Source organism: Pseudoliparis swirei, chromosome 7 (assembly GCF_029220125.1).
Source record: "Pseudoliparis swirei isolate HS2019 ecotype Mariana Trench chromosome 7, NWPU_hadal_v1, whole genome shotgun sequence".
Classification (NCBI taxonomy): Eukaryota; Metazoa; Chordata; class Actinopteri; order Perciformes; family Liparidae; genus Pseudoliparis; species Pseudoliparis swirei.
The window spans coordinates 18,394,018-18,421,397 of NC_079394.1; the positions used below are offsets into that span (position 1 = coordinate 18,394,018).

A 27,380-nucleotide genomic window follows, 5' to 3' on the forward strand; every position below is an offset into this window, starting at 1 on the left:
ATCAGCAGTGGCCCTGGGGCAGTCTGGGGCCCTGGCCAGTTTCCTGCTTGGCCTGCTTAATAATCCAACCTTGTGGGGAATCAACATAAGGATCCCTCTGAACATCACTTGGGGGACGTTTGCCATTCTGCCAAAAAAGGGTTCATTTGAAACCAAAGGCAGAAAGCAAACTTCTCCCATGTGCCACTGATCATATAACTCATCATCTGACTGAATTAATGTTTATTTACTATTAATGATACGATGAAGAAGATGATTGATGACAAGATGCTGATTATGTGCGTTACAACATTCAATTCAATTCAGTTTATTTGTATAGCCCAATTTCACAAATTACAAATTTGTCTCGGAGTGCTTTACAATCTGTACACATAGACATCCCTGCCCCAAAACCTCGCATCGGACCAGGAAAAACTCCCAAATAACCCTTCAGGGGGAAACAAAAAAGGGAAGAAACCTTCAGGAGAGCAACAGAGGAGGATCCCTCTCCAGGATGGACAGGTGCAATAGATGTAATGTGTACAGAAGGACAGACATGTCCGCGTCCTCCATCTACCAACTCACCTGTGACCTGTATCGTGTGTGAAATCAGCAGCCACACCGCATGTCAAATGTTTAGGGATGTCTGGATAACAACATCACGTGGTGCACGTCTGAAATCATAGACTCGCGATGATAGAGCGGCAATTTCCATTCACATCCACACTTTGTGAATGGCCAGGTCAGCGGCTGCTTCCTCCGAAACGACTTCCATAAACTGTTTGTCCCCGTGGACAGAGACGCCCCGGCGGCTTTAGAGACAGCCGTGCTCCCCCCCCCCCCCCCGTGGAGCCGGAGGCGGGGGGCCTCTCTATCCGCTGCAGCTCTGTGCTCTGAATCCTCTGCAGTCTGCATCGGCGAAGCGTCTTGGCATCACTTCTCCTTCCCTCGGTGTCATGTGAGACGGGGTTCACGGTGGTCTCTCTCTCGCCCTAGAGCTGGGCCAGCGCCTCCGTCAGTGCCGTCGTCCTCAGCCCCGGTCGCCGTGTCCCGGTGGGGTAGTGTCCCCGTCCCCGCTGTCCTCCGCTGTCCCTGGTTCATCCCGCATCCTTCGGCGTGCGTGCGGCGGAGGATGAGCGAGCAAGGGAAGGGCTCGGCGTCCGCCTCTGCCGCGGCCCCGGCTCCGGGCTCGGACACTTACAAAGGCTGGCTTTTTAAGTGGACCAACTATTTGAAGGGATACCAGCGGCGATGGTTCGTGCTCAGCAACGGCCTGCTGTCGTATTACAGGTACATGTTTCCAGACGCACGAGCGATGTTGTGTCACAGTTCGCGCCCACCGGGAGAGTCGCGTTTCAGGGCATCGCAGCTGGCGAGCAGCCGGCTACAGCTAGCTGTCAACCGGACCCCGTCGGCGGACCGGTTGCTCCACGCGCACATAAGTGTTTTGCTTTGAGTGGCTGCGTGTGGCGGACCCGGTGAATGAGCCACACGGCGTCCGGCTCGTTAACTTGACTTGTGGCGACCGTTGGGACAGTTGGGACCGACGGTAGCTAGCTAGCCTCCGCCGGTCCGCCGGTCCGCCCCTCGGACACACGGACCTCTCTACGTTAGACAAGTCATGCACATTTTACGAGTTTTGAACATCGTGTCTTTCAAAAAAATCATTTCTCTTTAAATTAATTAATTAAACAAACGTTACTGAGCCAAAGTCACGTAGAATGATGACTGGATGCGAGAGATGTTCGTCATTGTTATTTGTATTATTTATTTATATTATTATTATTATTGTTATTATTATTATTAACAATGTCTTCACTTTGATCACGCAGTTGCTCACGTGAGCTGTACAATAGCACAACACCTGTGGCTCAGGTGCTTCTTCGCGTGAGGGAGTCACGTGACCACAGGTGTTACGACGCTATAACGGCCTCATGGAGCGTGACGGCAGTGTGACTCCTGTGTATCGCGGAGGTGTGATTATTAGACTGTGTAGGTTATATGAGCAACTTTAATTGAGTTTTGTTGATTGAAAGTATGAAATGTCTGCAATCTGCATTTCCTCAACAGCAGCAACAACATATTCATGACAATCTAATATGAATACAGCAGGTGCATTACCTGTGACGTGGTCTCAGGGGACAGCAGTGTGGGCTTCCACCCGGCGAGCCGGCCTCTGAACTGTGATCCTTTAGTCACAGAGGAGCTGAGAGGCGCTACTTGTCATTGCTTTCATTTCCGGGCTCTTCTTGCATGTTCAACCATCCTTCTTGCTTTAACTTTCGTGCCTTCGGCAACATTGAAATACTCTGCTGTATCGCCTTCTGGGTCACACGAGCGTTTTGACCTCTCTAAACGTACTCATTCTCATTAAGTTCACTTCCAAAGAGTCTCCGTTTCCCAGAATATCAGTAAACCCACATTTTTAATATTTTGCCTGATGAGACGCGTATGAAACAATTAATGATGCCTATTGCCTAACCAAGAAGCCCTGGAGCACCTGTGTGTGGTCCCTATGAAAGGAGAGATATCGTTGCAGTTGTTTATACAGTCTGACCCACTTTTCCTAATTAAATGGTTCACGGCAGAATGAAGGTGCCCCCCCTGGAGTTAACCTTCATCGACTGACAGTCCTGTTTGTCCGAGCTGGCTGAAAAGTTAAAATTCCCCTCACAAATCAGATATGACAACAACAAAAATCTCGCTAAATATGATAATGCAAACTGTAATTGCTTGCAGTAATACAAATGATGAAAGTGACACAAAGCAGATTCCTCAAGGATAATTGTCTTTTCAAAAGTCGGGGGCATAATGGACTGTGAAGAAGGAAGGCATTCACTGAGTTATTGTCAGTATTTCGTTTTCAGTTCGACTCCTCTGACAACGTTTTGACTCATTTCGCTTCCTTACAGTTCCAACTGTCAAACAGAAAGTAAGTGACTTCCTAAAATATGAATATTTAGATTTGAACGCGGTTCACCGATTGTACTTGTGGAACAATCCGCTGGAAACCACATCCAGAGCCCAGTTCATGCCGTGCTGTACACACCGCTCTGTTGTCTTCTCTTGTCTCTGACACGTAGACATAGAAGCCAGAGATAGCCGTGAAAGGAAAGATGCCTGTTGCCTCTTCCCTCTATTAATAGTCCATTATGAAGTGAGGGGTTGTATTCCCTGAAGTCAAAGGTAGCACCGACACGGGGAAGCTCTCTCCTCCACTTCGGTCTTTGTGCGCCTCCTGAAAGAGTCTCAGTCTGACACATGTGACAGCCTGTGAATTAAACCGTCAAGTGATTCTTGTGTTCTGCAGAACGTTATTTGTCTCGTCCTACAATTATGAGACAATTATTCAGAGAACGTGCCGGTTTGAACCAGCTTTCCGATTACCTCTCACGATGACAGCACTTACGCTCAGTCGTGTTTTACACTTTGTGTGCGACAACACTCTCAGTCTTTCTGTCGTGTTTGATACATGTCGCTCCCTTTTTAAGGATTAAATAATGTCCCTTTGAATCAGTGAATGTAAGTATATCATATATTTGATGGACGCTACATTATTGATTACGCTCGAGGTTGCACTTTAAAGCCCAGCGACATGTCGCATTAGAGGAAGCCCAGCATTCATTGACCAGTTGTTTGATTTGCAGGATTCAGTGTGTTTGCCCTTTTTAAAGGATCAGTTTATATCACTGATAAATCAATAGGGACTGACATACAGCGCTCTAACCAATAACCTGAGAGATCCCTTTCATTCCCGAGACCTGCTGAGCAGCGGCGGCGTTCTCTAGCTGTCGCTGTAGCTCAGTGGGGTAAGAGGGCCGTCCCGCAACCGCAAGGTTGTGGGTTCGATCCCCGCTCTCCCCATTAGTTGCAAGTCGAAGTGTCCTTGAGCAAGGCACTGAACCCCCAGTTGCTTCCCGGGCGCTTCACCGCAGCCCACTGCTCCTTAATAACTAAGGATGGGTTAAATGCAGAGAACTAATTTCCCCTTCGGGATTAATAAGAGTGTATATTTTTATTTTTTAACTTGTTGCTGGGCAGCCAAAGGGCGGCGGAGGGCCATAATCAATGCTCTTACTCTGGTGGCAGACTGACGCACTCAGCACTCGGGCCTGTTAAAGTATAATGAGTTTTACAGAGATTCGACATTGCACTTGTTATTGATTACTCTTGGCCCTGACATTGCAAGGCGGGCTGTTTTTACCCCACATCGGCCTCGTGTCTCGTCTGCTTTAGATCATCAGGACACGTGACACCATCTCTGTCCTCCCTCTCACACCGAACTTCTTTCATTTTTAATTTCTTAATTGACTCTTCCTCCCGATTGTAATACTCTTGAAGGAAAGTTAATCCCGCTTGGTGCTTCGGGGAAGGTGACGAGGTATTAAAGCTTCGACTGCAATCGGAGCTGCCGTCTCAGCGGATTCAGCCTTGACTTTTGTGGCACGGCCATGTTTTCTTCTCAGCTGCCGGATCGTAACCAGATCGTATCAGTTTAAAGTGCTCATGGGGGTTCAATTCCATTTGTGTCCCTTTGGAAAGCCAGGTGATTGTGTTACTGCTGGCACACTCGGCTCCTGGTGCAGGCAGCGCTCCTTGTTCCCAGCTGCAGGGTCGAGCCGGGCCTGGACCCGGTGAGAGAGGCGCACCGGGAGAATGACCGCAGCGAGAGGCGGACGTCGCGATCCGATCTTGTTATTGTGCTCTTAGTCGGTCTAAGCACAAGGCTACACCTGTGTGTGTGTGTGTACAATAGTCCCTGTGCGGTCTTTGTGTTTTGATGTCAAGATGAGAGCAGCACAGTGACATCAAAGAGAGCGTTCTCATCATCTCATTGTTTCAGCTCGCCGTGTCATGCTGTCCGCGTTGCTGTATCCCTGCTTTGGTTTCCGTCTCTCATGTTTCCTCTTTGTCTTCAGCGCGTCTCTCTGGCTCTCTCCCTCCATGTCTTGTGATAGTTCAGCCCCCTGCCACAACAAAACCTCTCGACGTTCTCATGCTCTGGGTACTGTGTGCTATTTCCTCTGTGTGTGTGTGTGTGTGTCTCCTCATGCGTACGGCCGTCTGTCCTGTGTTGTTCACCGGTTGTTGTTCTGTCATTACATGCTCCAGATCGGTGGACTTGTGTTTTATGAGGATATGTGCTCTGGGGACTGACAGGTAAAGCGATGCTCTCCTGGCTCCTGCCCTCAGCCGCCCCCACTCACCTTCCCTGACTACATCGTGCTTTAACGCTCCTGTCGTCTCTCTTCCCCAGCTTCTGTCGTTTCCCCGACTGTGTATTTCTCGGCCTTTGCATGGCCTCGCCTTCCCACAGGGCCAGAGCGATCGGTGCGGGTCTCGTCTTACTCGTCAGCGGCACACTCAGTTTACGGACCCACTTCCACCCGGGAGGCTGCGAACTGGGGCTGCGCACGGCTTCATACCCCCCCCCTGTGCGATCTCGTCGACACGACTGATGAGTACGGCGCCCCGGCAGACGAGTGGCACGCCGAACCGCTTGTTCTGGATTAGCACTAACGCGACTCGACTCGAGCCGGTAGAGGCAGCGTGTGAGGGAAATCACGGCCGGGCAGAAACTTAAAAGGCACTTCAACTTCCGACTTCATAAGGCGGCGGCCCCCTCGTCAGTGTCTCCAGACACTGGGTCGGGTCGACGGTGTCGAGCTGCTCGCGGCAGGGAGAGCTCCCTGAGGACGGATGAACGGCCGTGAGCGCCCGCAGACAGAAGCAGCCACATGATTGATTGCATGGCTGCATGCTTCAAGGTGGCCGTTCATAAAGACGGGCAACCGTGTGACACTGGGGGTTGAGGACGTGTTTCATTTGAAAACAACCAGCACAGCGTGTGTTATTGCTCTCTGGTTGAGGCTGTTCATCAGCTGTCTGTGGCTGGACTGGAGAGCTGCACACGCTCAGCTCCCTGTGGGACACACTCTGCTCAGCTTCCCACCAAACATCTCTCCGGGACTCTTTCCTCCCGATAATCTGATTCAGACATGACATGATTCATGCTGATTAAATGCTGGTTTTGGACGGTGTACAACAGTATTCACATTGCTGCGGTGGTGTCAGTTTATGTCAACATGCGGTTTATACATTCTGGCTGAGACTTGCACCGTGCGTCCGGTAGCCGTGCACCACTCTTGCCCTCGCTCTTTGTTCTAATCTCTTGCTCTGCTGCTTTGGCTCTCTTCCCCGCTATCTCTCTCTGTTTTTTAACACTCTGTTCTCTCTTTGTTCACGCTGTTATTCGTTGTTTGGTTTTGCTGGCTGCGGAGGCTTGGAGGCAGACAATGGCCTTGTTATCTACACTGTGGGCCACTGACTTTGCAACTGTTGGTGTCAGTAGAGGCTACACAGAATACCCACAATTCAGCACACTTGCAGCAGGGCAGACAGGCCCTGAACAGCCACTAATTCATGTTTAGGTATTGTGAATGGAGGATTGTGCAATTGAAATAACCAAGTGCTTCCACATGGCGTTCAAAGTGAACCCTGATATCATCTGTGGCATTTCTCTGTCCTTCCTTGCCTCCCTGCTTGTGCGTATTTGCCATAGGAATGCCAGTTGTACTAACCTACCTGCAGCACTCGAACTGACAATAAAAGTCCTTCAGCTCTTTCTTGTTTCTCCCTGTCTCTTTCTCTCCCTGTTATTTCATCGCAGGACGCAGGCGGAGATGGCCCATACGTGCCGCGGAACGATCAACTTGGCCACGGCACACATCGACACAGAAGACGCCTGCAATATTGTCCTGAGCAGTGGCGGCCGCACCTACCACCTGAAGGCCAGCACAGAGGTGGAGCGACAGAGATGGGTCACGGCACTGGAGTTGGCTAAAGCCAAAGCCATCCGCATGATGAACGATCAGTCCGGTAAGGGGCAGCTTCTAACATGGAACATACAGGGTTCGTACGGTCATGGAAAACCTGGAAAAGTCATGGAATTTTCAAAATGGTCATTTCCAGGCCTGGTAAAGTCATGGAAAAAACTTAAATCATAAAAGTTTTGGAAAAGTCATGGAAATGTGTTATAATCACGTGTTCATTTACGCCGAGTTTGAAATAATTAATTTGTTTTTTAAAGAAAGACGCTCAAAATATTAGCCGGTGTATGCACAATTTTTTTTACATTTTTCATGTTTATACTGAGATTTCAGTTTGGTCATAGAAATTTGGTTTAAAGTCCTGGAAAAGTCCTGGAAATCTATTGGTCAAAATGTGTAAGAACCCTGAACATATAATACACCGGGAATGCTTTTAGGAGTCTAAGTGCAAGCTGTGAGAGTGGACTACTCCCAGGAGGCAGGACATGCATGTTCAGAATGTGACCTTAGTAAATAAAGTCAGGGCTGATAGGATCTTGGGTAAACATACAGGAGTGCATAACAGTTAGTTCCAAGATCCAAGGTGAAAGGCGTGTCCAGCACGGGTCGAGCAGCCCAGCTGCTGTTTCCTCTCCCGTCGGCCTTCTTTAATGTAATTCAGATTCCAGGAGCAGCCGGGAGAGGGCAGCGCCGTCTGCTCAGGGGAGTCGGACAACAAACTGGGATATGCTAATGGTACACTGTGGAAACTGGGCTTCCATTCAGCCTGACAACAGATCGCTCTCCTTTCCAAGGGGAATTCTTCTTCTATATGGTTGTATTAGGTTTTGCAGGTCAAAGGCTGTGGGAAAAGCCTCGGAGGACTTGTTGGCTTCACTTTTAACTCTTGCATCATCCCAAAGCCTCTCCGCCCCAGTCGTTTGCAGTCTAACCCTAAGCCTACAGAGACTGACATATGCATCACCATGTGATCACCTCTGGCCTCAATTAGAAAGTCAGATCACTAAATATAGACTGTGGGACAATGTGAGTTATTTTCTGTTCACCACTGCCAGTAAGCAAGATAGTAATGTTGGTATATTTTAATTTTGAAAAGATCAGGCTGTAAGAGCCAAATATGGTGTCGGAAATGTAACTGTTATACTTTGTGTAAACATTGGATGGCGCTGTCCTGATAACCTGGGCGTATGTATATAGTACTGAGATCACTGTTGTCTGCAGGTGTTTTCGACCCTGGACGGGCAAAGGATTTGATTAACACAGGCTATTGAATTACTGTGTGTGTGTGTGTGTGTGTGTCAAGATGAACTACAGTGTGACGATGCTACAGTACATCCACCACAAAATAATGTTTTTTTCTTATATTTATAAACTGTCCCCTCTAAATGAATTTCCTGCTGTGTTTACTTCAGCTATGTGTTGAACAAACCTTTCACTTTTCAAAAAACACTTTTTATCAGGAGCAGAATATACAGATACAAGTGCACTCTTTCAATTTGAGGAAAACATTTACTGCATTTGTTTGAAATCTAGTGAGGTGACCGTCAGCTCTCCCTGATACAGTTTATATATGAGGCAACTTGTTCTCAGGCCAAATGTGATACGATAGCAACTGTAAACCGATGCTTTTCATCCCATCATGCTTAGCAAACTGTTGAGATTTGACTGCAAGAAAAAACATAAACACTGGTTCTCTGTTGCCTTCAAGGCACCTTGTATATTTCAATACTGTCATTAAGAACCTCTTGAATACTTTGACAAAAAACCTTAAATCTGTTTAATTATTGCGTCAGTGCGATGATTGCCGGCCATGGATGTGACCTTTTTTTTCATGGAACGGTTGTTTGCATTTTGTTAAAGCTTTGAGTTAGTAACAAAAGGTGTGTCTTTGGATTTTTGTCGACAATTTACTTTCACAGCTAATCTATTAGTGAGAGAATGTGAGAAAAGGGACACTGCGTGAGTCCGTCTACAGAAAACGATCTGTTAATGCAAGTGAGAGGAATGTTTCACGCAAAAAAAGAATGACTATCATTTTGCCGTCGGGCTCTTTCATAGCATTTCTTCCTGCAAGGCAACATGGATCAGTGACATTCATGAACCTCCCCTCAGGAGGAAAGCGCTCGTATCCATGTGCTCAGCACAGAGGAGGAGCATGGCGTCCACCCAGGGCCCGCCATGTGTGGAGATGGAGGCCAAAGTTAGAACTTGCTAACCTTGATGTAGCTTGTTTATTTAACATCTCCAGGTTTCATCTAAGCATGTTGTTTTAACTCGAATCTCAAGTCGCTCTTTGTCTGTGTGCCACTGACATGAACCCTGAAGGACTTCCCTGCATTTGTCCTCGGCGCTGGGGTCTGCAGCCTTTCTCTTCACAAGACCTCTCTTCGAAATGGCGTGTCCTTCCACGAGTGCGCCTTGTTCTGATTGAGGTTCAGATTGGATTTATCACAGCGCGCTGACGCCAGCGCCTGCAGTTTGGGGCGAACGGCCAGCAGGTGGCAGTGTTTGCCTTCCCTTCACCGCCTCCTCCTGTGTTGTGCTGCCTGGTTCCTGCCCATGTTGGTGAAGTGGAGCTCACAGCCCGTCGAGTCACTGAGAGTCCCAGTGCTGCTTTGAATTTGCGAGCCTGACATTCGCTCCGATATGAATTCATCACCAGTTGGATGGTGATTTTTCTTCTTTTTTTTGTGTGGAAACTGTGAAGCTTGAGAGGAAGATGGTGGAGAAATTCATAGAAATGCTGGAACGAGTCATCCAGGTAGTGGTTTCTCTGCGTGTAGCTGAGTTCAGTCCGATGCAGCTGAGGGAGGCGATAACACCAGCAGCCACAGATCCAGAGAAGGTGCTCTCTCTCTCTCTCTCTCTCTCTCTCTCTCTCTCTCTCTCTCTTCCTGCACCTGGCCCAGATGTGCCAGCATTCAAGCTGAATGTGCATCTTGAGTTCTCAAACAGTGCGTTGATCTGCATCCGCATCCAGTGCGTCAGTCTGACTGTCCTTGGGGGACAGATCACTTGAACCGACTCTGGTGATGTGTGAGCGAACCGGTCGTCACACGATTTACTTATCGGGGGTTCAGTTACTTCAGATATTGACATTTATCCTGTTATTCTTCTTCTCTAGTTTTATTTCACTTTGCCGAACAATGTAGCGCTCTGTCCGTGGTCCTGAAACAGGATATTATGACAGCCTCCTTCAACAAGCGTTGTTTTCATCCCCGTCCCTCCTGGTCCTGACTCTCTCTGTCTCCCCCCTACACACTCGCTCCGGCACCAGCTCTTCCTATTTCTTTCAACCTCTCTCTCGCTGTCTGGTTTTCCCGCCCCCTCCTCTTTCTCTCTCCTCCCCCCTCAGGAAGCTATTTCCTCTCCTTTTCATCCAGCGGGGTTTTTTTAGTCCTGAATGGAATGACCTACTGCTTTCTCCAACTCTTCCCTTTTCACTCGCTTCTTTGCTTCACACATTGCCTTTGTCCTGAGAGTCTGGAGGGAGCGATAGAGACGGGATAAGGCGCAGTTTTCCTCTTGTAAGTATCCGGCTTTTCTTCCATTTACGTTATGCTCAGGAATGTGGGTCCATGTTTGTGTGCATGCATTTAAATGATTCGATGCAGCTGTGTTCATACATCGCAGCTTATTTGACAATATATTGGTGAATATTTGGCTGAATGGTAGTAGATACATCTAGGATAGTAGTGATGTTTCAATGTTAGACTTCTGCCCAGAGCTCATTCAGGTGATAATAAAAAAATATGGATTATTAAATAAAGTAAATATCTGACATGTAACACGTTTCTCTGTTAGCAGTGAATGGAAACATTGTTGATTACTGTATCTGATTCATTGTTTTGCTCTCGTACATGTTCCCACTGTGAAATGGTTTCATGTCTCTGCGCAGGAGGCTCGGGTTGAAGGAGTTCCGCTGGTGCTGGTTGTGTAGCATCACTCCACATGTAATAGATAATGATTCACTCATAAAGTCACACATGTATAATGATGACAGATTTATAGAAATTAAGCTGAGATTCAACCCTATAGTATATTAATCTAAATGGAGCAAACAGCCTGTTTAACGTACTGCAGTCTCTCACCTGCACTACTTTGTGAGCTCGGTAAAAGATGTCGTGAAATGACAGATGCTTATCGTCAGTTAGTTCTGCTGCAGATCGGCCGAGTCTCAAACCACATGTCCTTGTTGGTGTTGGATGCAAAAGTGCGTGGCGGCAAAGATTGATTTGATCGATCAGCTCGGTCCCCGATGACGAGGGAGATGGAGAACAATTTATCAGAGTTAGTCTTTAATAACAATAACAATGGATTATATTTGTAAGGCACTCTTCATCCAAGAATCTCAGAGTGCCACAGAGCCAGTACATGGTTTAACCCTCCTGTTACCTTTCGGGTCAATTTGACCCCATTCGATGTTTAATGTCGGTGTTCCTTGGGGTCAATTTGCTGTTTCTCTGTGTCAAACATATAAAAAATATCAACTTTTTTATATATTTAAAGGGCTATTTAGGTAGTCAACAAACAAACATAAAGTACCTCACACTTAAACCTGGGAAACAATATTAATTCTAATAATTTTCTGGAGGTTTTAATTGCTGGGGTCAAATTGACCCCGAGGGTAAAATATGTTAGTAAATGTGAAGGTAACAGGAGGGTTAAACTAACTATAATGAAAACATGTCATAGAACTCAACTCAAAGACATAAACACCTTCCTGAGTAAAAAGGTTTTTAGGCCCGTCTTAAAAGAGTCCAGTGTCTGTGTTGTGGTCAGGGAGACTGCTCCACAAGCGGGGCGCTGCTGAGCAGAAGGCCCGGTCGCCCATGGTGCAGAGCTTGGTGTTGGAGACCCGAAGGAGCGAGCTGTTTGTAGATCTGAGGGTGCGGGTGGAGGTTTGGGGAGTAATGAGGGAGGTGCATGTCCATTTCTGCATTTATAGGTGAGTAGTAAGACTTTGTCAATCCGTAATGAGACAGGGAGCCGGACTCTCATCAGGATCCTGGCAGCGCTTGTTTTGGACGTATTGCAGTTTTGGGATGTTCTTGCCAGTGATCCCAGTGAGGAGGGAGTTCCAGTAGTCCAGCCTAGAGGAGATAAACGCATGGACGAGCTTCTCTGCATCTGACGTGGTTAAACTGGGGCGGAGTTTGGAGATGTTTTTGAGATGGTAAAAGGAGGTTTTGCACAGGTGTTTTATTTGGTCATTAAAGGTGAGGATCAAACCTAACTCCCAGATGAGTGGCTGTGGAGGAGAGGGGTGTGACCTGACCGTCGAAGGTTTAGTCCTAATGATCCTCTGGGTTTCTTTTCTCTTTGTTGCCAGCCACATTCAACGTGTGTCTCTTGCCTCTGAATGTAACAGCCGAGTGTCCCTGTGAAGTCAAACCCTGGTTGTCTCATAATGGATTTGAGCCCTCTGAACGCACACTCCCTCCAAGAACTACACCCGCATCGATCTTGGAGTTACATGCCACCCGCTTCCTCATCCACCGATCTGACTTGCTCTTTGAAACTCCATTATGTCTCTGTTGTTGCTTCTCTCACTTTAGAAAGTAATCACGCCCAGAGTCTTTGTCCTGTTTCTGCTGGGCTAGCTGCCTGTTTTATAACATAAGGCTGCTCGGCATTTTCTCTTCTACATCTAAATTTTTTCCTCCTCTTTCTTTTCTATTCCTACTATATTTTGAAACCACGAAGGGCCTATGTTTGTAGAATGGTCTCTGAAACGTCCCACCACTAGGTGAGTGATGTCTGGACAGTTAGACTTTAAACAGAAGAATACCATAAATATAAATACTGTGTGTGTGTGTGTGTGTCTAAGCTAGATAATTATGTTTAAATATTGTGCTCTAATATTATCACGCTTATATTGTGGCCCAGACAGTTGACACACACACTTTCTCCCTGTCGCTCGCTCTGCAGCTTTTCTGCATCAACAGCAGTCGAGAGAGGTTGATTAATTGCGTACCCAGATACTGGCAGGTCATTAAATCTTAAATTAGTTAGATGTAGTGCAAGGCGGTTGTTCTGTAATCCTGCTGACAAACCAAAATAACATGACCTCCTTGGTGGAGTAAAACACTTAAACAGGTTATATGTAAGACATTTCCAGTCAAGGCCGCATGTGGACTTATAGTAAACCAGTTGCTATGAAAGGAACTGGACCCGCAGCTCACCATTAAAACCATTGCTGCTCGGAGAAAGGTGCACTCAGCCGAGGCCGTCAATGGGACGTTTACAACCGGTATTGAAAGGTGTTTTGAGAAAGTGTGAGTCACCGTTACCACGAGAGGTCCGTGAGCATGCCGCCATAACTGGGGTCCAAAATATTTGCTGCAGCAGAAGGTCGAAGTTGGCCACATCCATGAAACACAGAGGAGCACACAGAGGTCACAGAGGTCACAGAGGTCACAGACTCACACGGTCGCACACACGACCGGACACATGACCGCTCCCCAAGCTCACGCCCGGCCGAGGTAATCAGGTTTGTCGGGGTTGTTCAGCTGCAATGCAAGTTTTAAAACATTACAATTCTTATTTGTTTACACATGTTGTAACAAAAGTATTCAGTTTTAAAACCAGACTCTTTCCAAATGGACTTTTATTGTTTCGATCCGTGACATTGAGCTGGTTCAACACGCTGCTCGTCTCCGCAGCGCTGGCCAGCCACCATGGAAACATTTGGTTGAAGTTATTGCTCATAGTTAATACTTCAGAAGCATTTCTCCAGGACACAGACACACACTTCTCTCTGGCGCACACAGATGCTACCTGGACTGGAGTTTATTTGTCGGTGATGACGGAGTTCATTGCCTCATTATATTGAGCGTCAACGATAATTTGACTCTGCATGGTGGCTGTTGGTGGTAACTGAATCCTCCCGCTGATGCACGGTTTCTCTTCTCTTACCACCAGTGCAGCGGACACAGGAAACAACTCGTACACTTGTGGTTCATTAAAGATCTTCCACCTCCTTTAGATGAGCGGGTTGTTATCGCAACAAGAGGAGCGGCGGTCCTTTAGGCGGCCTTCTGTTGCCTCGGTGACACATCATGTGGTCTTTCGGCATGGATCAATAACATTTATATGGCCGCTGCTGCTGGGATTGATGCAGCATAATATTGTTAAAAGGTCTGAAACTCAGAATGTAACGTTCCTGATGAAATGTCTTCCTTCTGGAGAGGTTTGATCTGGGTTGGATGAGCCCGGTGCATTCAGGCTGTGAGGAGTGTTTAGGTTCCTGGGTCTTCACGCAGTAATTGGCTTAATGAAGCTGTAACTGTTCTTCAGGTGCGTTGCCCTTCGCCTGCGTCCTCCAGTAATTATACAGAGACATGTGGGGGCTGAACTTTAGGGTTTTAAAAGAATATCATTTTATATTTTGGAGCAACTTAGGTTTCACTTTAGATTCCAGTGCATTTTTAAAGTTGATCCCTCTCATGGAGATAATATTGTATTGGATTGGATTTCTATATTTAGAAATTAGGGTGCTGTGTTTGTTGAAATGTTTGAACTTCTGAAATGGAAATGCAATTTAAAAACCCATTTTTTTAACAGGATGTTAACATGTGTTGAACCTCTAACAGTCTACAGTCTAACTATGGATACTGTAAAATCATCTGTAATTACGACATTTAGTGGTTTACAATGTGAAATCAAATACAGCGGTATTTCAGTTTCATTAACTTACTATTCAGCACCAAATGGGATTCAGATTTATTTATGACAATAATTTTCATACACAAAGTGAAGCTCAATGTGCATATTAACATTAGGAGCTATGATAAAATGAGAATGGGCACTCGGTAGAGCGCATACCTTCGCATATCACAAGATTGGGCATTGAATGATGAACATGTTGGCATTAGTTGCATGCCAATTGGATAAAAATTGACCGCGCTATGGTAAAAGGAAGATTTTGACCTTTTCATGACCTTGACCTTTGACCCGATCGATCCAAAAATCTAATCAAATGGTCCCTGGATAATAACCAATCATCCCACCAAATTTCATGCGATCCGGTTTAATACTTTTTTAGTTATGCGAGTAACACGCATACAAATAAATTAGGGCTGTGAAACGCTTAAAATTTTTAATCGGGTTAATCACAGGCTTTTGTGGATTAATCATGATTAATCACATATTACCGATATTCTCGGTATATTTTGTGAGAACATAGAGATTTATGACAAAAGACGGATATATACATTTATACATTCTTCTATACAATGGTGCTGCAACTCAGCAGTTATTTAGCAGTTTTCTTCCATATGGAACATTAATACATCTTCATCCTAAACAGAATGTTTAACCCTCCTGTTACCTTTCGGGTCAATTTGACCCCATTCAATGTTTAATGTCGGTGTTCTTTGGGGTCAATTTGACCCCAGGCTGTTTTTCACTGTGTCAAACATATCAGAAATATCAACTTTCTTATTTATTTAAAGGGCTATTTAGGTAGTCAACAAACAAACATAAAGTACCTCACACTTAAACTTGGGAAGCAATATTAATTCTAATAATTTTCTGGAGGTTTTAATTGCTGGGGTCAAATTGACCCCGAGGGTAAAATATGTTCGTAAATGTAAAGGTAACAGGAGGGTTAAACAGAGCATTGTTCTCTTGTTTGTCAACCATTAACTCCACCATGATACAATCTAAAGGTGGACAGATTGACAAGTGACTTTTTTTGCTCGGTCCCGATGCGCGCGCACGGAGCTCTGTGGCGCGCCAGACGGAGATCGATAAGTGTTAACGCAACGCGAAGAGACAGAAATGACATGCTGCTGTGAAGATACGATCAACAACAGACGTTTAGTTTAATAAAAGAACAAAGACGTGCTCTAGAGAACATGTCAGGGGGCGGGCCAATCTCTTTAATGTCATGCGATCTACCGACACTACGCCGCGATCGACTGGCAGGTCGCGATCGACGTGTTGAGACCCTGATCTACAGGAAGTAAAAGTCGTAACAAGGTTTCCGGAGGTGAACCTGCGGAAGGATCATTACCGATGAACAGACCGTCTGCATGAGAGCGGACAGAGTTCAGATTGAAGTGGTGTATTGGAAGCTCATTTTGCAAGTGACTTTTTTCGTCCCGACGACCAACAACAGACGGATTGGAAGCTCATTCTGCGCATGCGTTAAATGCGTTTAAAAAAAAAAACTAGTTAAACCTGTAATTGAATTAATTGAGTTAACGCGTTATTTTTCACAGCACTAAAATAAATAAATACACGGCGATCAAAACATTACCTTCCGCATTTTCAATGCGAATGTAATAAAGAACAGACTATACAACATAAAACCCAGATCGCCCACACAGAGTCTGTGTTGGTTCTCTTTGCTCAACTGTATTGAAGAAAAGAAACGATGAAGGTCAAGTATGAAATTAATTGAGGTTTCATGCTTCGCCGCTGAACATGCCCCGGGACATTTAGGGGATGCTATTTATTTACCGTCCAACAATCTTTCCTCGTCAGCACTTCTCTCACCTCACTTACAGCCCTGGAGCTGGATATTTTATTACTCGAGGTCAGAGTCGGCTCATAACCTACTCAAACACAAGATCACGATAGCATGGTCTGTGTCAGGCTGAACAATAACGTCTGAAATGATCTAAAACAATCAACGTTAATGTCGATAAATGTAACTATGTGTTTTTGAACACATCAGAACGTAGCATGCACAGTACTAGCTTGTGCTGGCTTTCTTTGTATATGTTTGTCTGGATTAGTTACCGTATCGAGAGTTAAACCTCGAGCGTTTGAGCCGATGGACCAACATGAGATGTCAGTGGCTGTTGTTGCTATTTTAAGTTCATGGGATTCAGATTGTATATGCACTAAATACTGGGATGGGGTACATTTAGATTAGTAGGGGCTGCACAATACGACTATTTTGATACATTTGGTTTATCGTCAAGCCCTTCATCTGGCTTTAAATATTTGTATATAATTATCTAAAGATATTTTCAGATATTAATATATCATGGTCACAATAGCATATAATCACACAGCTACATTATTACCAACGTGGTATACAAATCATTAACTTACATCTCTTCATACTGTGTAACACAAAAAGTAAAATAAAAAATGTTGATATATCTTTTATTATTGCTTGCTTTACATTTTTTATTTGACTAGCGTAGCGGAGGGCCTAACAACACCGACAGTTGAACCGTACATCAGGTGATCTTGAGTTACAGGATGGTAGTGATATGAACACTGTCAGTAATATTGATATATATATCTATATATAATATATATATATTATATAGATAATCAGATTTAAAGTGGTCCATCAGCAGCTGGTGATCAGCACTATGAAGAGATTACGATAACAGAGGAATGACATGTCAATCAACAGAAGAGGAAATGGACATTTTACTGAAGGATGTTTTATTTGACCTTTTCCCTTGGTTTAGAAACACCACTCTGGGTCGATATATTAAAACTTAATCTGAATTTGTGTCATCCCCCGTGTCTCATTTTACATAATCTCCTCGTGGTGTCATTTGAAAGTGACACATCCATTACTTAATACCATCTCGGCCATTTCCTGAAATAGTTATCTACGAAAAGCAGCAATGCATTCTGGTCTTATTTGTGTTGATGACTGCTGGCTGCAGAGTTCTATCTGCTCGCTGCTTCAGTCCCCTCTCTCCCCCTCCCTCTCCCTCCCTCTCCCTCCCTTCACCAGTCTGCGCTGCACTGAGGGCAGCATGTGGAGGAGAATTGTAAATGTGCCGAGCTCTGTGAGTGTGTGTATCCCGTGTGCGCGTGAGTTTCCGGAAGCGAGCGAAGCGATGCACGAGAGGAGATAGGACTCACGCCAGGGAGCGCCTGCATCGCTGCCCTGTCTGTGCGCCGTGTGTCCGCGTGTGAGTATGCATGCGCGTGTGTGCACGCTGCAATGCTGAGCAGGGCAAGCCGCTGCCTCTGCCCCCTTCTCGCTGGGATTATGTCGAGGCCAAGGGCAGCGCTGCGTCTCAGGGAGTGTGGAGTGGGATCAGGCCTGCAGAGAGTGGGATGAAGGGCCGGGGCTGCTGGGAGGCGGGGACGGCCCGCTCCCTCTGCAACTCGGGCTGCCTCAGTAAAGTCAACCAGGGTCAGTACAGCTATGGCGAAACATTAGCAAGGAGCTGTCACACTCCTCTCCATCTGTCCCACGACAGAACATTCCTCAGCCTGCTATCGCCTCCTCATCGTGCGTCTGAGAGGTAGCTGTCGTTCCTCTCTCTCTCTCTGGCATCTGTCATCTGTCGCCATGGACGCTCACGTCACTGCAGCCTCCCTCAATGCAGCGCCTCATGCTGTAAGAGGAGCGGTGTGTCCTCCTCATGCGGTCCCCTTCTCCCTCTCCCTCCTTTCTCCCGTGCTGCTCTCGCTCAGACTCATTTCCTCTCTCTTCCTTGCGCTTGCTCCACCTCACATTTGCATATGGATGAGTCTGAGTCTGCCGGGCTTACGTGTTGTGTTGGCACTGTGCATCTGTGTTTGCATATTGCACGTATAGTTTAGTTCATTGCACCATCCGGAAGTGATTATTTCCTTCTGTCTTTTCACTCCTCTCACTTCATCCGTTGTCTTGCTCATGGCCGAGTCGGACAATGTGGAGTTGAACAGCTGTGCTTTTAAGCCCTGGGCTCCCCAGTTTGTTCACTGAAGTGAGTTTTGCATTGGTGGTGTATGCCGTATTGTTTTAATACTTTCCATCGGAGGCTTCTGCACACTCTCTGCAATATGAATGTTGAGATGTGATTAAGTTATAACTGAACTTTGATCCAATATTCTGAAATCCTCCACGGACATCATCCCACTGTAGGAGCTGGTCTGTAGCGTCACAACACAGTGTGAAGGATCAAAAGCCTCCATAGGAATATGTTGTATGTGTGTATCAGTGGGAATATTCAAATATGAAAGTGCTTTGATCTTGTGTATAATAGCTGGGTTTACACTGGCATCGCCTCCAAAGACATCCACTGTGTTTAAATCTGACACAGAAAATCCATTGACACGCTACATGCTGGTTTGAATTGGAGATGAGTTATGATAGGTGAATAAATGTAACCAGTCGTATTACACTCGATGAGTAGTTCTTGGCCACTTTCTTCTTGTCAAATTGGTTGCTACATATAAAGGTTAGGCAGATCCCGGTTTAAAACAATGGACATCTTAAAAATGTTTAAATCGTGACTAATCTCTTCCTGTATCGAAAGACAATAATTCTCTGTCCATAAACAACTATGCAGCTGTTCGCACAACGAACAAATCGATATCTACACACAGCAGACATGCGAGATTAACTGCGGGTGTAAATCAGAGCCCTGTGTTTCTAACCAAGCAACACAACCAACCTCTGTAGCAATCGAAATAAAGATGTTGGGAGAACACCGTCAAATGTAAACGAGTCGTGCAGAGTTCAGTCCCATTGTTCGGCGTTGGCTCCGAGCCAGCAGAAACTACTTCAGAGAGCAGAGCGGCGGTTCCAACTGGGCCACTGCTTAAAAAAGCGGCACATAATAGAGCCGGAGTAATAAGAGGCCTCACACTGTCGCAGCTCACACACGACAGACCATCCTATCGGGTCGACAGCCATGCCATTGTCACGCTCAGGACAGCAGTGAGGCCGGAATTGAGGATTTGTGAACAATAGAAGAGGATAGCGCCAGAAAGTAACTTTGTGCGAAGATGAATTCTGAATGCTGAGAAACCCGATCGCAATCTGTCGTGCCTCCCAAACATGTTGTGACTTCTGTCTAATTACATTTAAGTGGCCAGGTGTGAAAGACCTCTGGGCATATATCTACTCCACCCGTGTACGATGACTCATGAGCCTACAGAGAAGCTCTGCCTCTTGGACTCTATTGATCACAGACATTGTGATCAATACAGTGCAATATTGTGTAGTTTTCTAGTGTGCACAGACAGTCTATACGTATACTCATCGTCTCTACACATCTTGTATACATTATTAAGAGGGGTCAGCCCCCGAAGCACCTGCTATGCGCTCATCATTTCTAATTGTTCAAATATGAATGCACATAAGTTAAGAGTACTTTAGAGACACCTCTACAGGCTCTTCTCTGGCTTAATTGTTACCTTGACGGCTCATTATCTCACAGCGGCAGCACCGGAACAATCGGTACGATGGATCACAATCTAGCCGTGCTCCCGGGTTACTGACCCACATGATCAGGGTGTTCAGGAGGAGACAGTGACTCAAATACTTCTCGTTAGAACTTGTGACGGTGGACAGATTAGTATCGTCTCAATGTTCATATCATCCTCGTGTTGGGATGAATACATCCGAGTAGGATGATGTCATCTGAACAAAGGAGTCCCCCAGGACTCAGTGCACGAACTTCAGCAGCGTCAAAGAAACATCTGTACGATTCTGAACCTGCATGACGTGCTGGCACTTATGGTTACCGCGGTAACAGCAAGCATGGTTAAATATTTCAGGTCCCGGAAATCTGGGGTTTGAAATTACAAAAAGTTATGCAGGAGAGCACGCGTGACTCCGACGTGCCTGAGAGGACAAAGACGGAGAGGTGATCACAGAATCAGTGTCAATACATCGCATGTCGGTTTCAGAAGAGGTGCAACTGTAAATAGTAATTCAAGAAACAGATTTGATTTCAAGGAGATGTTCACGGTTATACCTTTTGAAGTGAGGATGTGTTTGCACGTGCACGTTCATTTACAATGGCGACACACGCAGCATGCACTTTGTTGGGGAGATGCACCTGATATACGGTTCCTCTGTCCGTGAGACGTGTCTTTAAGGTTGTTTTACATTTTGATCTTCTTTTATCATACATACCGGCCCTGGTTGACATGAGCCCCTCCTCCATGAAGACTTGATGTGTGAGCATGCATTCATTTCATGTGTGCTCTCCACTCTCACACTCACGGGTTTTTTTGAAGCTCTTTGCTCAATGATTAAGAATCTCTCATGCTGTAGATATAGTTCAAATCAGACAGTGAAGAAAATGCGACGAATTTTATGAATGCAGTAATTTCCTATGAAATCATGTCAGTGACCAGACTTGGGTAGATGAGCTCCGTTAATAGTCTTGGGTTGTGCAGTCAGACTGCAGGAGTTACGCAGGAAGAGAGAGAGATTTGCCTCTTTACAGGTTTGATGCACCAGCTGTGAATTCATCAAATCTACTCCGCACCCCGGAATATAAATCTACAGTTTAGGGGTCGGCAGTCTGATTGTTTTTTTAATTATTTCGGTCCACTCTGGCACATTATTACATGTTACCGAATTAAAACACACTGCCTGGTTGCTGTGGTTTCCTGTTGTTTCTTTTCCTTCGTTGTTTGCGTCTTCTGGAGCGAGTTGGATTGGATCCCCCGCCAGAGCTGCTGCAGAGCTCCGGGGACAGTGATGGGTTGCACTGCACAGTTCCTCCCTGGCTTGTGGAGAGCTCGTGAGACTGGGTTTAACCTGCTGCCTCCTCTGCTTGTGGTGTATCTCGGGGGAGGCATGGTGCCAGTGAGCAATTACCGGTGAGGATTACTGCTCCCCTCCCCTGGGACGCTCTTCATCCACCTTGTTCCCTCGTCTGTTTCTGATAAACCTTCATATTTTGTTTTCTCTGGCACATTCCATCATCACAGTCAGCTGCAACAGCACTCATCCCCCTCTCACTTTGCTTTCAGTGCTGAACTCAATGTTTTCCAACCACAGGTAAATAAACGCGGTGTGGTCTTCAGATTATCGGATCAGTATCTGATGGTCGTGATTGTGTCGATCATCCTGTTCATTCGGTGCTGAAACTAATGTAGTTGAATGCAACAGTCCTGCAATAATATTTCACATTTTTGGTGAAACAGATTTCTAATATTTTGTCTATTTATTTTTATGAATGAGGGTGAATTTAATATAAAAAACACTGTAATTCAAAAGCACCAGAAACAACATAACCATGACGTTGGATCAACATCGTGCAGTTTAAACAGAAACTGAACATTGTCAGGTTTCTGAAAGTAGAAGTTACAAATCAGTTCCAAATCATTTGCAATACGTTAAGAAGGAAACATAATGTCACCTAGATTCAATGTTTTTTATGCTCACTAAGGGAAACTTTGATGATTAACATATCTGGCAAGTCACACACTGTTGATTTGAAAAGTAAAAGTAAATGTTGTGTGTTTACCTACAACGTCCGCTCCGCAATGCTCAATGTGCTTATACTTTATGTTCATGTTTAGATACTCACATAACTGGTTTAAGGTTATAGAAAGATCATGCTCATGGTTTGATACAGGAATAGACAACAGGCTCTTTAACCATGAGACACAACATGTGTACATTATTAACATTTAAACGACACTTGGAGATAGAACTATTAAAACCATATAACATCATTCCTAAGAAAGATTGCTACGCCCTCTGAGTGAAATTTGTAATTTTTGATATTTGGCTATACAAAATAAACTGAATAGAATTAAGAGACAGAAGGATTCATTGCCGGTCTGTTGTACGAGACGAGGTTTATACAGTATGCGTCGGTTTGACTCATTCATACTAAATCATTGTGCTCTATGGACACGAACAAGGGACAGGAGGTTTGGTCACGAAATAATCTGGAGAATCTGATTTCTGCTTGTAGTTTAACAAAGAGCAGACAAACGTTGTTGCTGATGCCATGTTCATTTTCTCGACAATCCACTGCATAAAGTTGACCGTGTAAAAATGAAATGTAATAACCATGAGTTTTAAACGTCTTCATTAGTTTCCCATCTGGTCAGGCTGTATATGCTCAAAGAGCATCTTAAATCCAGAGAGGCTCGACGGGCTCGTCTTCCTGCCACAGGGTCACGTGTTGTCAGCTCGTCTTCCTGCCCGTCCTCAGGGACGGGCAGGAAGACGAGCTGACAGCGGGACGGCAGCGAGACCACTGCTCCCAATTACATTCTCCCACATCCTAGTCTCTGGCGGCCTCTCTCTCTCGCCTTTTTACGCTAGAGACAAAGGTAAGGAGGGAGTGGAGGGAGAAAAGGCGTCAGACAGCACACGCTGAGGACGGATGGAAGACGGATGTGTGTTTATTAGATATCTGCTTCAATTCTGAGATCGACCTCTGAGTCGTTCAGTAGAGACACGCATGGGAACCGGGAACAGACGTGCACTTGTGTCTGTGCAGGCTGTCCTCTGAGGGGGGGGGGGGGTGGACCGCCCTTCAGGCATGCCTGGCGTGGCAATGGGCTCCTAGCCATGCCTCGGGGTGTCGACTTGGCTACGGAGAGCCATCCATCCACATCTGTTGTTGTTGGGAAAGAAGAGGCTGAAAATGCGAGGGGGCGAGCTAGAGTGTGTGTGTGTGTGTGTGTGTGTGTCGGCGATGCACAGACGGCATACTGTAGATGGAGTTTTTATTGACACAGGTTTATTGTTAAATGCAGTCCATGCTTTTGATCCCGCGTCTGAGTGATATACACTTGATGGAATGTGTTTAGTTTAAAGGGGTTTCATCTCTAGTAATCTCAACTGTCCGCCCCCGCTCTACATTATATCGATCCGACATATGGATCTGGCTCAGTGGACCAAAAGCAATTTGCACGACCTCCCTTATATATTCTAGACCCTACTCTGTAATGCCGTGGTCTCAAACATGGACATGATAAGATCACTGAGGTTGAGTTGGGGTTTGATTTCATTGAGGGGGTTTCTGCGGGCCAGTCGCCAATGTTTAATTGTTTGTTCATCTGCTCCTTACTGAGACACAGCCGCATGACTTTAAGGGATACATTCTGTCCTGTTTTACCTGGAGACCTCGCTCACTCAAACCTTCCCTCTCACCACGACTGTGTGCAAAGGGGTCCGTCTCCTAGCTTTCACTTTCATAACCAATGCCTGTTTTGTAGATCTGTTTGCAAAGAATCATATTTGCTGGTGTTCTAGTATCGAGCAGATTTACTGAACAGGGATTACTTGTTGGTTCATGTGTGTGATCCACGATCTCCTGTGAACAGTCATCAAAACATGAGAAAACCTACTGGGTTTCTAAAGTACAGACTAAAACTAGAGGTTGATCGTTGTCTTTTTATTGCAGATGTTCACCATATAAAAACTATAGATAAACTATATATACACTGTATCTCATCTAATCCCAATGTATTATTCCAGATGAAGATGTCTGGATGGAGCTGAACAATGATTTGTTCAGAAAGATGAGACTTTGAAACAGATAAAGGATCCGAGTCAAGACATCCGTCTTCATCGTATTGATCCTTTCACTCGTATAGCGAGAGGCAGCAAATCGTTGGACGTCCTTTTTCGGCGATACCACGGGCAGGAAGTTGTTTTTGCATAAAGCCGTACTTTATACTCCTGACCTCCTCATTCAAGTCCTTCACGCGTAGCGGTTCAATAGCAACGGCGGGCAGAAGGAGAGACATCAGACGTTCTTGTCTTGCACCTAATTTGGAGATTAAAGAAAGTGAACCGGTTATTTCTTGTTTTGCACAGCAGCCATTGGGGGTGAAATAATAATCCCACTCCAACTGATCAAAAGCTTTCAAAATGTTGTCGTTAATCAAATTTGAGGTACACTTTTTTAAATATAACGGCCGTTGTTTGATCCCATTTCTTGTATTTCCACAAGCATCTTCTGATCAGCTTTAGGAGAGGGAAATTAAAAAGACATTGTTCAAGTTATAATTCTGTGTTGTTCTGTTATTTCCTATCACATGGCAAATATATAAAAAATATATAATAACAAAATATGTTTACACGTAAATTCCTCTTTTCTGTTGTCATTAAAATATGTTCGATGACCAATTTAGTTCTTGGGGGCGAATTCATGAATGTGTCTGAGCTGGTGGAGGCTTATTGTTTCCTCGTGGGAGGAAGTTAGAAAGCAAATCAACTGGCCAACGAACTTATCTGCTGAACAGTCCGCCACAAAGAGGACGGCCGAACAGCATCTCTCTAGACGTTGGGGTCAGCAGGATGAACGTCTGCAGAGACTCTAACGCTGCTCTTGAACTTTTAAACACTTCGTCCTGGCCCTGATGTTCCTTATCTTTCTCCATGCCCTCGGCCTGGCAGTAGTTTCACATGTCACTCCTCTGGTGGGATGGTTGTTGACGTTAGCTCTTTGCAGAGTGGATATGCCGACGTTGAAGCTGATGTCATTAATAATCCCCCACGGCCACATTGGCTTGTTTTGTTAGCTGGATTTACTGCAACACAAACACACAGTCGCAGATGTTTTCATATTGGGAAATATTCTTTTGTGGAAACTGAGGTTTAAAACGCAGGTGTGCAAATACTTCTCATCTACTTTATTTCTGAAAATCCTGTTTTTGTTGCTGGATTTGTTCCCGTTACGTCGTCACCGGGCTGTTCGTTGACCTCGGTCTCGTCGTGTCTGACGTTCTGTGATGCTTGTGCGTGCAGTGTGTGCATACGTGTGTGTGTGTGTGTAATATAAGGCTGGCGCTGCAACACTGTTCTATGGTCTGTTTAAACTTGAGTAACCTCTCTTAAGTGACATCCGTGAAAAGGCAGCTGCTACCGCAAAGGCTCATGGGAATGGACAAGCTGTCTGTATTCCAATGATACAGCTTACATTTACATTTGATGAGCTACTAAAGATGTCTGCAGTCAGTCAGTCATATTTAGTGCGCTAAATCGGACTAACGGCGTAATTAACACTAATTTCATCAGTAGTACAGATCATTGCTAAATGTATGTAATTGGTCTTTTTATCATTTTAACGTTATTTTACGAACATCACTTAGAAATCAAACACCAAAACATAGAGTTGAACAATGCTACGTCTGCCTCCACCAGTTTACCACTGGGAAAGAGAGACGTTGGATATGTTAGCCGCGGTAGTTTAGGGGATCATCATTTAGCAGCTATGCAGTTCGATGTGTTGCCTTAAATGACCAAAGGAAAACATTTTTGTTTGTCTTCTTATTTCATGATTGCTGTACTCACAAGTCCAATTTACTGTCTCGTGTTGAAGATGGTGTGTGTGACCTCTGACCTCTACCCTCCAGATGACTCGGGGGACGAGGAGCCGACATCCCAGTCGGACCGCAGCGAGATTCAGGGCACGCTGAAGATACTGGTCAGCAAGCTCGATGACCTCAGCACGTGCAACGACCTGATCGCGAAGCACGGGGCGGCCCTGCAGCGCTCCCTCAGTGAACTCGAGGGGCTGAAGGTCCCTGTGGAGGGAGGGGAGAAGATCAAGGCAGTCAACGAGCGAGCCACCCTCTTCCGCATCACTTCCAATGCTATGATCAATGTGAGTCGCCGCAACAGTGAGCTGCACGGTCACTGTGACAGGATGCCGGTCATCTGAGACGCCCGAGTTAGTGCGTTGAGCGATGAGATCCTCTGCAGCGCCTACAGAGCCTTCTGAACAGCAGTCTGTGAGATGCAGATCCTGTTCAACCGACTTCAACACAACTATTTCTAAGTTAGTGTTTCAAAGCAAGGGGGAAAAAAAACATAAGATAAGATTTTGAAGTAAACGCTCTCCTCCAAAAAACTAACTATAAGTAAGTAAGAGAAATGTCAGGAAGAGCAACTAATTAATTACTCTTTCAAAATAACATATTGCAGTTTAGCTTTTTCTTCTCAGCTATATCAGTTTACAGTTTTTCTCCATTGCTTTGGCAAAATTTTTGAAACAGAAATTACATTCTTAAAGCTCTTAGTGCATTTGGTAAAATAGCCGAGATGGTTCAGCACAACTATATAGATCACCTTCAAAAGGTCATATCTCACCCAAAACAGTTAACTCAAGCTTCAAACCCAAATCATGTTCTCATAAAAATAGTCAGTGCACCCAAAATGAAAACTTCCTTCTCGATTGCTGTGGCTCATCTCTCTCTTGAAAAAAAGGACATTCTCAAAGCTTTAAATACATTTGCCAAAATAACCTAGATGGTTTAGCAAAACACTATGGCACACCTGCAAAAGGTCATATCTCTCCCAAAACAGACAACTCATCAGTCAAAACTCATTCCTTTTCTCATACAAATAGTCAGTGCCCCCAAAATGAAAAGTCCCTTCGTCATTGTTTAAACACTGCAGGTCAAAATGTTTAGATGTTTTGTCAGTATGGCAGTGGACCATAGAAATATCCCTCATGTGCACATTTCAATCTTGGCTTCGTCCTTTGACACTGAATGGTTACTGTAGTAGATGTTTTCTTTGTATCAAACAGAAAAAAGATTCATTCAAGAGGAGCCAACAAGGTTTCACATCACATACTGTATTGCACTGATACTGCCATGGAAATTATTACAGTAAGAATCGCCGTGCATGCCGCAACCATCCCCTGCACTGATCTGCCGTGACATCGGCACAAGCAGCATCCATTGCCTGGAGAAGGGACCTCTGGTTTAGAGCCCGATGCTCATACACCCTCCACCACCACCACGCACCCTTGCTCCTCTTCCTCTTCTTCTTCTTCCTCCTCTTCCTCGAACAGGCAGTTGCCCTTGTTCGTTTACCTGGCCAGGTGCTTCCATGTTCATACTGTAAACTGTACTGAACTTTGTCACGCCCTAGATATT

At 45.3% G+C, this 27,380-nt stretch overlaps 1 protein-coding gene across 4 annotated transcripts in view; it reads left to right on the forward strand.

The window, feature by feature from the left end:
* The first annotated feature begins 314 nt into the window (after positions 1-314).
* Positions 315-27,380, forward strand: part of osbp2b (oxysterol binding protein 2b) — a 43,916-nt gene continuing 16,850 nt past the window's right edge. Inside the window, exons 1-4 of one of the 4 annotated variants that reach the window (XM_056418277.1) lie at positions 315-1,269; positions 5,092-5,139; positions 6,650-6,858; positions 25,851-26,101. In XM_056418277.1, coding sequence (XP_056274252.1) covers positions 1,112-1,269; positions 5,092-5,139; positions 6,650-6,858; positions 25,851-26,101 — 666 coding nt within the window. In that variant the 5' untranslated portion in view covers positions 315-1,111. The remainder of the gene's footprint in view (positions 1,270-5,091; positions 5,140-6,649; positions 6,859-25,850; positions 26,102-27,380) is intronic. The other 3 variants (XM_056418278.1, XM_056418279.1, XM_056418280.1) reach the window with 3 other exon arrangements.